Source organism: Marmota monax, unplaced genomic scaffold, assembly GCF_021218885.2.
Source record: "Marmota monax isolate L192 unplaced genomic scaffold, Marmota_monax_Labrador192_F-V1.1 WCK01_AAM20220418_F8-fsc00021, whole genome shotgun sequence".
Classification (NCBI taxonomy): Eukaryota; Metazoa; Chordata; class Mammalia; order Rodentia; family Sciuridae; genus Marmota; species Marmota monax.
Window position 1 is genome coordinate 656,224 of NW_026695228.1, and position 16,858 is coordinate 673,081.

The 16,858-nt window shown below is 40.3% G+C and overlaps 1 protein-coding gene across 4 annotated transcripts in view; it reads left to right on the forward strand.

The window, feature by feature from the left end:
• The window catches only part of Rarb (retinoic acid receptor beta), a 716,777-nt gene that overhangs the window by 578,117 nt on the left and 121,802 nt on the right, over nt 1–16,858 (forward strand). For all 4 annotated transcript variants that reach the window (XM_058576525.1, XM_058576526.1, XM_046437693.2 and 1 more), the window contains one exon: nt 4,567–4,715. In XM_058576525.1, coding sequence (XP_058432508.1) covers nt 4,567–4,715 — 149 coding nt within the window. The remainder of the gene's footprint in view (nt 1–4,566; nt 4,716–16,858) is intronic.

The following is a 16,858-nucleotide window of genomic DNA, read 5'->3' on the forward strand; positions in this document are numbered from 1 at the left end:
CTATCCTTATATCAGTGATTACCAACTCTCAATTTGGATTCACGTGGGAATGAATTTTTTTTTTCCAAGTTTTTGAGTACCCCCTAGTCTGAGTCATTCAATTTTTAAATTTTTTATTTGTTATTTTCAGTTATACATGACAGTAGATGTACTTTGACATATCATACATACATGAAGTATAGCTTCCCATGTTTTTTTTTTTTTGGTTGTGCGTGTATGAACATAGGAAAATTATGTCCAATTCATTCTGTTGTGGTAATGAATTTTTGACGAACAGACTCCCATTCCCCAGACAAGAGGTCTAAGATATAACTTGGGCAATAGATGATTTAAAAGCTCCCCAGGAAGATCTAATGTGAAACCACATCGGGAACCACTTTATTATATTCTAATCGTTGGTTTATTCTCTATTAGGTGGAACTTGTCAGGATGAGGGATTATACCATGCACTTTCCATAGCATATAACACAACGCCTAGCATATTAGTCAGTGAAATAAACAGTGGAACACAGAAACAGTCTGATACTCCATTGTACTAATATGGGAAAGCCCATAGCATTACTGGTGAACTTACCATAGCCTTAAAAGTCCGGGGTTCTCACCATTGATTGCTTACAACAGGACGTTTTCATTCACAGCATCTGTTTAGGAAAAGCCCTCTGGATTCATTCATGTGTTACAAATGACTCTCGTCTCTAGAAAAAGGCTTTTACCAACCTTTGTAAAATGTCAGGCTGGAGATGTAGCTCGGTGGTAGAGTGCTTGCCTAGCATGTGTAAGTCCCTGGGTTCCATCCCCAGCACTGAAGGAAAAAGGAAAAAAAAAATACGTGTGTATGTGTATGTGTGTGTGTGTGTGTGTGTAAATAAATATAATGTTTTTGGGGTTTTGATGTCCTATAAGCCTCTGCCTTTTTGTGTCCTGTGCCCTGAATTTCTTGGGCAATCCATTGCCCACAATTCTGTGTCCTCTCTTTTAGGAGGGAGGAAGTGCTGGACTCTCCTTAGTGCCTGTATTTGAAGTGGCATATTTATGGAAATTACCACCCACTTTTAAAATTCAGGGCATAACTCTTGACAGCTGAACCCAGCCCTAACAGAAATCTATTTACAACTTTCCTAGACAAGCCAGATTAGCTGTTCTACAGGAGCGAGTAGAACATTACCCTCCTCCCCCGCCACACACACCTTGTTTCTGTGAATAACACAATGCAGGATTGATCATAGTGGTGATGACATGGCTCTGTCAGAGCCGTTGACACATACGAGTGAAAGTAGAAGCACACAAATCAAACCAACCCCAAAGATTTGGGAGGATATAGCGAGGGACTCACTCATGTCGATAGGAGGAGTGTAAATTGCCAGTCTTTCTAGAAGTCAGTTTATCAACGTGAAATAAAACCTAACAAAATAGTTTTGAAATAGCATTCTTTTTAATAATTCCACCTCTGAAAATTTATCATAAGACGTGCTGAGATCAGCTACAAAGATACTCATCACAATGGAATTTTTTGCAGGAAAAATATTTTTTGACAAGGAAATGAACTCACGGCATCATAAGTTAACATCTCAAACAATCTTAGGATAATTCCACTTTAGTAAACAAGCAAAACAACTTTTCTGTGCAAGAGAAAGAGTCTGGCAGGATGTGTATGGAGATGATCACAGTGGGTGTCTCTGAGTGAAAGAGTGTGGGTGATTGTGTGAAATTTATTGGATTTTAGCTATGATCCGTATATCACTTTTTAATTTTAACAAGTAGTGTTTTCTTGTTGCTTTCAGTGAAGCTGATTAGCTCAGCATGAGGAGCGCTTTTGCATTTACAGCTGGAGAGCTGGTGAGCTTTAGTGACATCTCAGAAGCCACCCTTCTGTGAACACTTGGCATCTCTGTACCACAATATTCAGATCAGGGCTTCTAGTTGCCAAGAGTAATATGCACCTGAGATTGGTGTCTTAGTCTCAAATTTCTTGGATCTAACTAATAAAGACTGTAGTAGATTTATCTACTAGGACCTGCATTGCTCCAATGAATTCATTCCAAGATTCTTCTGAATTATGAAAATACTATAATTATACTTGATTCTGTTCCAAAGGGCCAATTAATTACTTTTTTAAGGAAGCAAATGAGTATAAGAGAGCTATTTGATTTCTAATTTTATCATTTAACTACTTGAAATGAGAAAGAAAAGGGAAAAGTTTATGAATTAATTCAGCAAATATTTATTGATTATCTGGTGTGTGCTAGGACCTCTTTTAGTCTGAGAACATAGTTGTAAACAGGTGGGTAGGTTTCTTAGCCTCATGAAATTCATATTTAGTGTGTGGGTGGGTGGGTGGGTGGGGGCCGGTATAGAATATAATATGCAGGTAAACTTTCTGAATTTGGACAATAGTTAAGGTGTTAAAAAAAGAAAGATAAAATAATGGGGTAGAGTGTTGGGGAGTGGAAGGAGCATTTTCTGTCATTTCTGTCTTGGCCTGGGGATTGAACCCATGATCTCACACATGCTAAGTATATACTCTAGCATTGAACTATTCCCCCAACCTCAGAAGGGCATTTTAATTACAGAAATCATCTCTGAGAAGGTGACATTTGCTCTGAGATCTAAGAGATAAAAAAAAAAAAATAACCAGATATGTGAAGGTCTTAGAATTTCCAGGTAGGGGAAATTGTTGGTACAATGCTCTTATTTATTTATTTATCTATTTATTTATTTACGTGTTTGAGACAGGGTTTTGCTGGAACTATAGGGAAGGGCCACCTCACCTAGATGCAGTACAGTAGTCTCAAATTGATTAAGAGCTTGGCCTATTCAACAGATAGAATAGAAGCCAATTATTTAGAACTCAGTAAATGAGGGGAATCATTGGATGCAGTGATGTTGATAAGGGGTCATGTTATGAAAAGCATTGTAGAACATAGTAAGGAGTTTGACTTGTATGGGATCAGTGACTGATAGGGGGTTTTAGATAGCCAAGTGAGAGAGATCAATTTCAACTTTTTATTTTTTCTTTGGCATCAGGGATTGAACCCAGGGGTGCTGAACAACTGAGCCACATCCCAGCCCTTTTTATTTTTTTAATTTTGAGATAGGGTCTCCTTAAGTTATTTAGGGACTCGATAAATTGCTGAGGCTGGCTTTGAACCTGGGCTCCTCCTGCCTCAGCCTCCTAAACCCCTGGGATTACAGAAGTGCGCCATCATGCCTGGCCAATTTTAACTTTTGAATAATGATCTCAACTGCTTGTTTAAAGAATGTCCCTTAGGGTACCAAGTGCAGACCCAGGGAGGCCAATGAAGAGGCTATTGTATAGTTCAGGTGACTACTGGCTTGGTGTAGGAGCTGGGTACTGAGGTGGGGATGGATTAAGAAGATACTCTTTGGTTGTTCTTTGGTTGGCCTGACTTGGTAAAAGTTTAGCTACAGGAGAAAATAGTAAAATATCAAATCTGGCTAATTACAAGCAGGGGAGCAACTTTGGTACCATGAGAAATATTCTGTATATTGTAAAATGATTGGGAGACTGGAAGATTCTGGAACGTTATTTGTTCGCTTTTATTTACCATCTACATGTTTTATGACTTTTTTTTTTTTTTTTTTTTTTTGGCCAGCAATAGGAATAGTGCCTGTTCTTGCTTTGACTTTGAATATAAGCCTAGAGAATAGGGATGGGAGGACACTTTGGTCTAAGTTCTGTGAATTCCCATATCCCATGGAATTTGGGTGGTTACATAATGAAATGGGGGCTCTTGTAGTTTAAACTAGATTTACTTTTAGATCTAGAATAAATAGCAACATAAGCGGAAGTGAGTCATGCCCCTCTATGCCATTATTAGGTATAACCCACTACTTGAAAAACATGAATTGTGCATGCAGACACCTGGTGTTTTGTTAAAATGCAAACTTTTATTTCATATGCCTGATACTATGGTTTCTAATAAGTTCTGAAATGATGCTGATGCTTCTGGCCCAAAGACCATTCTTACTAAGCAGAGGTCTTACTGGTGTTGCTATCCATGGAGTTCAGCTACATCTGCTTGTTAAAAAGCCCTTGCCAAATACTCATGGAATGACCAGGCTAGGCATTTTCTTCATTTTTTTTTTACCCCTTAAGGAAATTGGTTAAGTGAGCATAGATCAGACAAGTCCTTTGAGACTCCATGAGGCAGAAGTTAGATGAAACAGAAGAGTAGAAAACTCTGAAGGACGGTAGTGAAAAGATCAGGATTCAGGCCTTGGCTCTGCTGATCTAGGAAAAGTCCCTGCCCTCTCTGAGTTTCAGTTTCTTTTGAGGATAAATTGGTGATTAAAAATCATCACCCCCACATTGCACTGATGAACTTCAGATTAGAGATGCATGAGATTGCTCTGTAAACCATAGGAGACCACATCAATGTCAGTGTTACTACTGCTAGGCCTATAGTGACAGCTGTTTTTATGGGAGTATCCCTGCTTAGTGTTATTGCTGAACTTGGGGCAGAGGCATGTGAGTTCACTGATGAAAAATAAAGGAACTGAAATGCGTTTTCTCTTTTTTCTCTCCCCACCCCATCTCCATTGCAGCGATTGAAACACAGAGTACCAGCTCTGAGGAACTGGTCCCGAGCCCTCCGTCTCCACTTCCCCCGCCTCGAGTGTATAAGCCCTGTTTCGTCTGCCAGGACAAATCATCAGGGTACCACTATGGGGTCAGCGCGTGTGAGGGCTGTAAGGTGAGTACTCATGCCCATGTGCCTCAGGAGCTCTCATTCTGCAAGTGCTCAGGAGGTGATCTACTCAGCTCCAGAAATGGGCCACTTGGACATCTGTAAGGTCACCTCCAGTCAGCACCATGGGTTAGATTGCATTTGATGGTTTTCCCTGCTTCCTTGTATCTCTTTACATCTGCAAATGACTGATTGGGGTTAAAGATTCTAAGGCCCTGAAAACACCCCACATAGCAGTTCTTTTTAGACGATAAGAACCTTTTGAAGGAGTCCTGAAAAGCATCATCCTGTTTCTTTTTAGAACATGCCATCTGGTATCTTTGTAGTTTTATTTTATTTTTAAATATGACTGACAGCCGGCTGAATCAACTTGCAGACAATCCAAGGTTGAAATTGGGATTTATCTCCTGGCTGTTTCCTCAGCCCTGTGGCCTTTGAATTACAGTTTGATTTTCAGCCTGTAGGGACTTGCTACTGTATGTGTGTCATAAATTCAGGAGAGTTGGATTTAAAGTTCCTGCCTACAGAGTACTGGAGGCTGAACATGTGTCAGAGAGGATATGGCTGCTTTGAATCAAGCTAGACAATTGTTATCAAGTCCAACAGGCTTAATTGAGTGAAAGAGCTTGTGTTTTTTTACAAGAGAAAGAAAGAAAGAAAATGACTCATAGGCAAATTCAACTCATCCATATTAAAGTTTATCAAAGGAACCTCGGCTGTCTTGACTCAGCCCTTTCCTAGACATATATAACTTAAGTCCTCTCTGGATGGCTTCTCAGCTCTGTTGTTTATACATCTAAATTGCATGATTCATTTGTAGTTGTTAACATGTTGGAGTAATATTACACACGCTTCGCAGCTTTTCTCTTTGGCTTATCAGAATTAGCACTTTCTCCCTTGCTGTATGTGTTAGTTAGGACCTGTTGTATTTAAAAAAAAAAAAAGGCTAAACCTTGATGAGTTAAGAAAGCAGTCTTTACTGGAGATTGAACTCAGGGGCATTTAACCACTGAGTCCCATCTTTAGCTCTTTATTATATTGTATTTAGAAATAGGGTCTCCCTGAGTTGCTTAGGGCCTTGCTAAGTTCCTGAGATTGGCTTTGAACTGGTGATCCTCCTGCCTCAGCCTACTGAGCTGCTGGGATGACAGGTGTGCACCACCACGCCTGGCAAGGCAGCAGTCTTTTATTTAGCTTTTGACTGTATGCATTGGCAGTTTGGGCCAGGCGTGTTTAGGTGGCTGATCTGGTCTCAGCTATGCTGCACTATGTTTCTCTGGTCAGCTGCAGGTTAGCTAGTCAGTTCTGCTTCTGGGGATGCTATTGGCAGGGAGCCTCATCTCTCTTCTATGTGGGCTGGCCTATGTTATTAGTAAAGGCAGGTTTCCAGAGGAGAAGCACACAAGGGCCTCGATGCAGAAGCAACCCACTAGCCTTTCTGCCATGTCAAGTAGCCAAAGCGAGTCTTAATGTCAGTCTAGATTCAATGGGTGAGAATTCTATAGCGGGAGGAGCTTCAAAGTCACAGTATAAGGGGAATGGCCATAGAGGGAGGAAAGTAGGGGCCATTTTTTATTCAGTCTCTCTGACTCCATGTCTAATTCCTGTGAACACAAGTGGGTAGAGACCCTAGCTCCGTTGCCCAGGACCTCACACATAATCTGGCAAATAGAGAGCAATAAAGATATAGGCCGGGCCGGGCTGTGGCTCAATGGTAAAGCAATTGCCTAGCACATGTGAGGCACTGGGTTCGATTCTCAGCACCACATATGAATAAATAAATAAAAAATAAAGGTATAGTGTTAAAAAAAAAAGATATAGGCTGAACAAATGTGTAAATTTCACTCAACCCTTCAAAGTAATTATGGGACTTTTCCCCTTCCTTTCAAATCATTTAGATAAATATGTATTATTTTACAGGGTCATGCTAGCTTAGAGAAATTCATGGAAGACTTAGGAACACCTTTCACCCCCTGGGATTGTGAGGGTCTTTTGAAAGGAATTTTTTTTCTTCCAGTAGCTTTCAGTGTGGTAGATAGAAGAGTTACCTGGGAAGCTGATTGGTATTGGCTAAAGAGCAAGTGCCTCTAATTATCGTTCTATGATTGGTACCCCTTAGCTGTATCGAATTAAATGTATCCTGAAATTTGGGAAGGCCTCAACAGGATGCTAGTTCATTTTGTCCATGTTCTATGAACTTATAAATAAACCATTTTCTGGTGTTCATTCAAAAGCCAGATGAAAAGATGCTTTTTTATTTCCCCAAACTTTTAATTCATCTCATGTCCTCTCAGAAATCTGAGAATGGTGTGTTGTTTCTCCGTCTCCCTACTCCCATGATGTCCTGGGGAAAGAAACGATCCAATGTGACCTCCCTCATGGCAGATGCCAGGTCGTGCAGTGTGAGCTGTACTTGCAGACTGTTTCCGTCAGCCCCCGCCGGCTTGTTCTCTGACCTCTTGGTTTCTTTGGGATTCTGACTCTAGGAAAAACCCCAACAAAAACTAAACCCATACCAGCACAAACAACTTGGATAAACTCGGTGAAGTGGTCCAGAGACACAGGATGGTATATCTTTTTAACAGAACCAAAGACCCAGCCAGATCAGATGAGTTCTCCAGCCAGATGTTGAAATTGATAATTTTTGTGTTGTTGGTGGGCCTCTGGACTCCTGAATGCCTTTCCTCCTGGTTGTGGAGAAAGACTTAGTCTGCATTTTTACTTCTGGGAATATATAGTGAAAGAAAAAAAATCACAAAACTTAAAGACATGGGAAAGTCAAAGTGTAATATAGCAGCTAAAGAAAGACATACACTTTTTAAAAGTATAAAATATAATCTTATGGATTATTTTTAAAAAGTACCACACAATGAAGAGTTTATATATATATATAAACTATTAACAAAAAACTTGAAAGAAAACCCCTGTTAAAATTCAGTCTTTCTATGAGTATTTGCATGTTGTTTTTAAAAATATATATAAAAATAGGATTTTTTGTTGTATATTAGTTTTTAACCTGCTTTTTGAAGTTTAATAACATCTCATTATTAAAAGTTAGACAACTGTATATTTTTTATGGTCACACAATTAATGTAATTATTTATGGTTATAATTTGGTTAGCTAATATTGTTATACAATTAGGGTGCTTCTAATTTGACTCTTTTATAAATAATACCTTAGGTATATGCCTTTCAGTGTACCTCTGATAATTTCCATGAGGTAAATTAGTAGAAATGGCCTTTCTAAGTGGTTTTGTACATTTTTTAAGGTGTTTGATACACATATCCAAAATGTCTTGAGAAAATATATATCAATCAGTGCTCTGTTAGTCTGTAAAAAGTTAATCCTATTGAAGACTATTTGGCCTCTCTCCCTTGTAATAATAGGGTCATGATGAAGAAGCAACTTTTCTTTTGAAATTTTCCCTATGTTTAATGTGATATTTACAGTGGGCCACATGCATGATATCATTTTGAGCAACTAGCAGATGCAGTAGTGAGCCCCTGATGCTAGTCGAACCTTTGTCTGGAGACTCCAGGTGACTACTCTGGTCTGGGAGCCTTTTCTTTAAAGTAGGACTCCCAAACAGAACTCACAAAATATCTTCAAGAAGCAATGCATAAGCAGGGTATGGTGGCACATGCCTGTAATCCCAGTGACTTGGGAGACTGAAGCAGGAGGATCAGGAGTTCAAAGCTGGCGTCAACAACAAGGCGCTAAGCAACTCAGTGAGACCTTGTCTCTAAATAAAATACAAAACAGGGCTGGGGATGTGGCTCAGAGGTTGAGTGCCCCTGAGTTCAGTCCCTGACTCCCCCCCCCCACCCCTGAAAAAAAAAAGAGAAGTAGTAATGCATACAGTGGCTTCTGCCTCTCATAACCAGGATGACGTTATTGACCATTATTTGGGAAAGAGAACCTTTCATCTTCCTAGGGACCAGGTGGTAATCTCAGCCACTGTTTCAGACATATGATGATGGTCAGAATTTAATGAATGGGTTGTGGTTCACCTCTGGGAATGGTCAGTGGTTGCTGTATTGACACATCACCATGGCAACATAACCTCCAGACACGCCCTTGGGATGTCCCGTTTAGGGGATTTCCAGCTGAGCAATGGCAGTTTCTTTTTTATGCAGGGCACAAAGAGTACATAAAATGAACATGTAGTGTGGTTAGCCAGGAAGGCTTGGCAATATAAAATCATAAAGCAATGTTAGAAATAAAATAATAAGACAATAAAAAATAAATTAAGACAATATAAAATAAAATCATGTATCTTTAGGAAACAGTTTCATTACTCAGAGCTAAAATTTATGCACAATTTTTTCCTTAATCATATTTTACACTTCTATTTTCTCAGCTTCCAAAGAGTGTAGAATCTAGCCTGAGAACACCAGTTGAACCCTAGGTAGGCTATTTTTTTTTTTTTTTTTTTGCTTGGTGACCTTGGCCAAGCATCATAAATTTTCTCTCTCTTCTCATCTCGAAAAATCGAGATAATGTCACCTCCCTCACTGTATTGTTGTGAGCATAAAATTAGTTACTATGTATAAGGCCTATAGAATAGTAGCTGACATATAACAACTATATGTGCTTAGTTATTATTTGTATTAGCATTAACTTAGAATAATTACTTTTGCACACGGTGTGGTAACATCAGTTCTAATCTTAGTACTCTTCGCATAATGTTCTTTCAGCATTTCCTTGTTCCTTTATGCAAAATTAAAAAAAAGAAGAAAAAAAAAAGAAAGAAAGGAAAACACACTGCGTGTCTTTCATTCAAGACTCAAGTTAAGACCCAACCTGAGCCTCCCTGGATCCTCATAGAACAGGGATTGGCAAATCATTTCTGCAGAAATCCATAGGGTAAACATTTTAGGCTTTGAGGGCCATTATGGACTCTATCATAATGACTCAACGCTGCCATTGTGGCAGGAAGAGAGCCATAAATATGGTGCAGAAGAGTGGGTGTGGTTGTATTCCAGTAAAAGTTTACCTATGAAGACAAGCAATGGGCCAAGTTTGGTGCTTGGGGTGTGGTTCTCTGGCCTCCACCATAGTACATGATGTTATGTTCCATCTCACAGTTTCTAACTCTCAGAAGCTGGTAGCCCAAAGGGCTCATGTGACAGATGGCAGGCCAGCTGGTTTTTGTGTTCCATAGGCCTGGAATTGCTGAACCCCTCCTCACTACAAAAAGAGTCGATGCATACCTGCCCAAGGCTCGTGACTTGGTAGACTCAAGACCACTCTCACTGTCTGGTCATTCCTTTTTCCCCTCATTTACACTCAATGTGTACTTTTTCATCATCCAACATCAGAAAAATTTATGATTTCCTTTAATCAAGTTACTTCCAGAAACAACTGGCATCCCACTTAGGAATGATTTTTAGAATGCATACTATAAGCTACTGTATCAGTTAGCTTTTCCTGCTTGGCAAATAACCTAAATACTTATTGACTAACTATCTTGGACCTGGATTACAGTATTGGGCAGTGTTCTTATCTTCACTGGCTGGGCTTGGATTACATGATCTATGATGTCCTCACTCACCTGACTGGGTCCTTGGTTAGATTCCTGATTCCTCCCCATAGTTGCTGCTCACCACTAGCCTCATCTGGGTTTGTTCACTGGTGGTCAGTGAGTTCCCACCAGAGAGAAGGCCACCATGAATGTGCAAACAGTGTTCAGCCTCTGTTTGCAGTGCATTTGCTGTGTCCTCTTGACCAAAGCAATTACATGACTGAACCTAGATTCAGTGGTTGGAGAAACAGCCTGTGTGGTAGGGGGACTAGTGACAAAACTACCTTGCAAAAGGTGAGCCTACCAGATCAGACCTGTAATTATTCACAGTCTTCTATTATTCTCTAGTTTCATGGGCAAGTCTCTTACAACTGTGTTCACCATTCAGTCACCTTTTAGCATTTCTGTGTTGAAGACCCACCAGGTTTCAGGGCCTAGGTCAGGTTCTAGTGAGCACAAGAAAGTTCCTTAGAGGAACTTTGAACTTGCTGTCTCATACCAGGGACAGATGGTCAGTTTGGAAGAAAATTAACAACATGGTCTGATAAAGAAAAAGTTGAGTGATATTGAATTTCATAGGAGTAGGTAGAATCTTATGGCTGAGAAGAAACCAGATGACACATTTTAGGTCCCATGAATTCTAGGGTCATTTCTACCTCTATCAGCTGTGTCTGTTGATTGACTTTTCTGGGTCTTAGCAAATCTACAAGCTTGAACCCCATTCCATGCCAAACACAAACACACACAGTACACCCCCGTAGGTGCACTGATTTCTGGTTAGGGATGGCTTGTCCCGGGTTGCAGTCCCGCTGTTTGCAAGCCTGTGTGTGGAGTAGGGGAAGCATAAAACTACCCTTACTGCTTATCTCCACTTTCCCAGGCATTTGAGCATTTTTATACCTACAGTCCTTTAATTCCAATAGCTGCTCTGCAAGGTAGGCTTTCAGACCCCCATTTTGTTAGTAAGGAAGTTTGAGGTTTAGAGAAGTTTAAGAACTTGCCCTTTGCTAGAGCTGGGGTTGAATTTCTGAACCTGCGTTGAAACACCCCACTGAGTCACTTGCTTTCAAACAGGAGGTAGGAAACCTTGGCTTTCAGGGGCCACCGAAAACAGGTAGGAACAGATGGAAATGCCCCATCACCTTGATCATCTCAAAAGAAGTGACATCTTTGCAACAAAAGATCCAAAAGAGAAGAGCTTGCAAGGCAGTGTGTCCCTAGAAGGGACAGTTAGCAGGCAGCCCCACCCCCACCCCCACCATGATGGGGCATCTCCACAAGGGCATAGAGGAAATGCTGCCGCAGGTCACATTGGTAGCCTTCTATTTAAAGCAGCCTTTAAGATTTAACTCCAGCCCCCTCAGTCCCTCAGGGCTAATTCTGTCCATTTTCTCTTCTGAGCCTTTGTTTTCTTGCCTCTGAGGAGAACGAGGACCCCATCCCCGTGACAGTGTTGGGCTGCTGGGCAGGATTTTCCTGGCAGGCAGCAAGTAGAATGTTCCCTCACAAAAAGGTTTTCAATCAGCAAGATGGATGTCTGCACTTAATTTTAGAACTTCTATTAAATACGATAAATGTGCTTAGTGATTTTATTTGACCAAGGCCATTTAAAACTACATTTTTAAGAACTGGCATGGATAAACATGAACATCATGCTCTGTTGGGAGAACAGCTTTCCTCACCCTAAGAGTTGTTTCTGTTTAGGGGTTCGCTACAGTACTGAGCCTCACGAACCATCTAACATTATTAAAGACTAACAAAAACATGATGGTGTCCGTGTGCTAAGCTGGATCATGAAACCCTCCCTCTAGTTCATTATTGTGGATAGTCCTTGGATCACAGTCAGGAGGTCCCCTCAGACACCCCAAACTCGGCCATCAGTGGAGAACGGCTTCATTCCCTGGTTTATCAATTGTATTGAAGCAGGCTTTAGGACATAGAAATGGAATATTTGGGGGCATTTTGTTCCCAGTGTTATGTCCCAGTACCTAGAAAGTACCCAGAACAGTGCCTGTCAGATGGCTGACCCACCGTAAGTATTTGCTAACTGAATGGTGGAAAAGTGGTGGTGGGTACCAAGAAAGAGCCTTGGATTCCTCTGATTCATTCAGTGGTGGCTGTACAGAAAAGTTGAATTTATAGCTGTGTGGCACTTTCCACATGGGGTAGGGGAAAGGAGTGGTCCAGGCAAGAATTGAAGGCAGGGCTTGCACAGTGGTGCACTTCTATAATATCAATGGCTTAGGAGGCGGAGGCAGGAGGATTGTAAGTTCAAAGCCAACCTTAGCAAATTATAGAGGCCCTGAGCAACTCTGGGAGACCCTGTCTCTAGATAAAATAAAGGACAGAGGGGGATGTTGGGGATGTGGCTTGGTAGTTAAGTGCCCTGGGTTCAATCCCTGGTATCATTAAAAAAAAAAAAAATGAGTTGAAGGCAAGGCAGGAAGTTAAGAGAATTTAGAATGAAACACCCTAGGAAGAATTATGTGACAGAATGGAAAGGCCATTGTGTTGATGTTCTGTGTAAACCACCAGGCAATGCACCAGACATTCAAAAGGACTCATTCTCATTTCCCTAAGGAAGCCTCTGGAACCCCAGCTTGAGTTTGTTTCTTTTACATTTTCTGTTCACCTTTGTAGCACTTATCATAATCAAAAACGTTATCGTGTCATTTGCTCAATATCAGCCTCCTCCTCAAACTGCAAACTCCGGGAGGGCTGGGGCCAGTCTCTCTGTCCATAGCCAAGTCTCCAGTAAGGCACATAGTAGGGCCACAGTGCATGTGCTTTTAAAACATAAATTAAATCTAAGTGTTCAGTAATTAATAGAGTTATACATTACATGTAAAAATCCTATATAATTATATGATGATGCAATAGTATAACTTTATTCATTTTGTTCAATTAGATAATAAATTATTATCTAATTACATAGGGTTTGCATGATGCATTCATGTAAACTTTCATGAAATTTAATAAACAGGATGAGGCCTCTGGTGGCCAAAGTCCAGTTGATTTTCTTAGTCATTTCTGCCTTCTACCTCAAAGTTAACTCTTTATAGCAAAAGAAATGTTCTCTTTGCTGTTTTCTTTGAGAATTCTTAGAGTTAGCAAACTGGAATGATATACTTAAGAGCACTGTGGGGCCAGGTGCAGTGGCGCAGGCCTTTAATCCCAGCAGCTCAGGAGGCTGAGTTCGAAGGATGGTGAGTTCAAAGCCAGCCTCAGCAAAAGCAAGGCCCTAAGCAACTCAGTGAGACCTTATCTCTAAATAGAATATTAAAAACGGCTGGGAATGTGACTCAGTGGTTCAGTGCCCCTGAGTTCAATCCCCAGTACCAAAGAAAAAGGGCGGGGGTGGGCAGCCTCTGTTTTAAAGAAGAAAAATCTCTACATATGAAATCTAGTTCCATACCCAGGAACATCAAGACAGCTGGAATGATAGTCTAGCTTTTCTAGTGATAAATCCCACAAAGGAGAAAACATTTTTCTTCTGCGTGAATTTTGTTGTAAATTGAGAGATCACTTTGGATAGAAAAGCAGGATGCTGTACCCCCTTTTCTTGTATATGAATAAACAGGAAGTGGAGGGTGCATTCTGAATGAGTCTGATACCCTGTGTTTTCCCCACCTCATGTTGCCCTGGTGAAACAGTTTATTTGAATTGGTGGTTTTAAGTGGTTTATAGTTTTTTTATGGTTAAAAGTTCAGGAATGCTGGTTTATATGTTTGCTTTGTGTGTTTGCTATTTTGAAAACATCTAGATTATTCTCATTTGCTCCTTTTGTATATCAAACAAACTAAAGGTCTACAATTTTTGGTAAAGGTTTTTTTGCCTTGTCATCTAGTACAGGAAGACTTCCCAATATTCATGGCTAACCTATCAATTTGAAAAATGGCTTACCTCCCAAAGATGTCTTAAGGATCTGTTTCATGAAGATTTTGGTCAATTACAAAAATCACCAAATATCAATACTTCATTTTCTAATTTCAAGCAAATAGTAGGTAGGGAACTAAATCAGTTGTGTTCCCAAAGTTCCTAGGGATCATCAACTAAAATTGCATGGTAACCCTGTATTACAAGAACACCAAACCAGAAAACAAAAACAACCCTGAAAATGTTATTTTTGTCACCGAGATTAAAGTGTACTTTTGAGAGTGAAAGAAATCATAACTGAAAATCATTTCCAGTCAAATAAAATTTATACCTTTGTAGATAATGCTTTAGTCATTTTTGGAAGAAGAGTGTTTCTGTCCTCTTTGTTTTTGACCCTTTTACTGAAGATGTGGAATAGAGAACTTTCCATTCTGTTTTCCCTTCTTCTGTGTACAGAGGTAAAAAGAAGTGAAATTATCTGGGAAGTCCCTTCTGTGTTTTTTGTTTGTTTTATTTTGGTACCAGGGATTGAACCCAAGGGCATTTAACCACTGAGCCACATCCCAGCCCTTCCTATTTTTTATTTTGAGACAGGTTCTTGCTGAGTTGCTCAGGCTGGATTCGAACTCATGATCATCCTGAATCAGCCTCCCAAGCAGTTGGGATTCCAGGCGTGTGCCACCATGCCCAGCTATGACCCTTCTGTTTTATTAGCTCCCTTCACCTTCTCTTTACCAGGGCAATGCTGTGAGCCTGTAGTCGTCTCACTTCCCACCTGTCATCAGTATAAAAACCACAGAAACAATAAAAATCTATTTGTATAGCTTCAATGTTTTTAAAGCATTTTCACGTATGGAATGCAATTCAGTTTGGTTTAGCTGAAATAGAAATACACTCTAAGGGTTGGGGTTGTGGCTCAGTGGTAGAGCACTTACCTAGCATGTGTGAGACACTGGGTTCAGTCCTCACTCCTGCATAAAAAGTAAATAAATAAAGGTATGGTGTCCCTTTACAACTACAAAATCTTTGGAATTTTCTTTCTTTCTCACCTAACAGTTCAAGGCACTATGTAGAATGCTATGTCATTGACAAGAACTGTTCAAGGGACCAATACAATTACAAAGACGCCTGGGAGGTGATGTCCAGCCATGTGTCTGAGTACAGCCCTCTTATCATGGAAAGAAGTAATAGATGTAGGGTGGGGGCTAATCGTTTCTGCCATTATTTTTTTTCTTTTGTTTTGTTCTTTGGTTTTTGTTTGATCTCAATAATTTTAGAAAAGAAGGTAGAATAGATTTTTTTTCCTCATTCATTGCACAGATGAAAAAAAAAAGGAACTAATAAGACAAAGTTCTACCATCTGTGACCTTGACATATGATCTGATTTTGTTACTGAATGGTTACTGTAGAAACCTCTTTGGATGTATTTTTGCACTTACATTTTCACTGAATCTCATCAAACTATCTTTTCAGAGCCTGTGATTCTAAACATCTCCAAATTCCTAGTATATTCTGTTTTGACATTTTGAGAGACTGGGAAAATCTTACCAGGTAGGGTTAAACCTTTATCAGGGTTAGACTCCTGTCTCAGCCCACAAAGAAAAAAAAATGACCCCCCAAAATCCCTTTGGAGAGCAAACTGTTGGAGTCTGTTTTATGTCTCTCATTAGGACCTACAAATCCATTCCTTCCTCCAGCTATGCAGATGGCTGTCTCCTCCCTGGAACACCAGGTGAAATCGTTATTTTGTGTTCTCATGTTGTGACAGAGATATGCGTCCTGAAGTACAAGAATGGGACATCACGATGCTTGTGTCATGAAAACCACACTATTTTTAGATGTTTCCTTGTTACTGCACTTCACCTATCATTTTTTTCTTTGGGACTAGAATTTCTCTTGAACTTTTTGTTGTTGTTGCTGTTGTTATTGTAGTTCAGTATTTTTCCACTTCAGAAAGAAGACTGGATGTGGGATGTGAATTAGCAACACCAGAATGGGGAAACTTTGGTTCCATGGACCCTAGGACTCATCCCTGGAAAAAAAAAGAAAATCTGGAGAAGAGAGTAGCAATCTGTGTGCGTCTCCTGCCTGCACAATGCCGGCATTGTCTGGGGTAAAGGGGAAAAGCTGGGGTTCTGGCAGGCCTGCCCCATTAGAGCCTTGTCCCTTGTTCCATATTGAAAAGATGAACATTCCTTTGCTAGCAATGTCCTGCCTGGATTTCTGGCATCAGTTCTGTGGCCAGCACAGTCGCCTGGGGCATTTGTGTTTGGGTCGGTTTAGTTTTATTTCAAAACCAACAAAGTACAGGCTGTATATCTGTACGAGGTAGAACTATTTGAGCAGAGCTCATTGTCAACCTTGTCAGTATCGTCAGGTGGCCCATCTGCCAGGATGTCTGCTTTCCATTCACTAGTGTCCAAGTATGCGAAGGCACCTGCAGTCCACTGAGCTTCCTAACTTGTTCTCGAGTGTTCTGAGGCAGCCCTGGTGTCTGAACACAAGCCCTTCCTCTCTTAGGATTTTATGTAATGCTTCATGTATAACAGAGCTTGGTGGATTTGCAAAGTTAATATCCCAGGAAGAAAAAACAAAATCTTCATTGACCCTCTCAGTTCTGCTTCTTCTATGGAAGCTTTTTCTACATCTTGGGGGAAAAAAAATCCTTTAAATTGGCTGCATCTGAAGTGGAGCATGTAAAATGTACTTCTCAGGTTCTATGAGCCCTAAAGTAATGAGCAGAAGAAA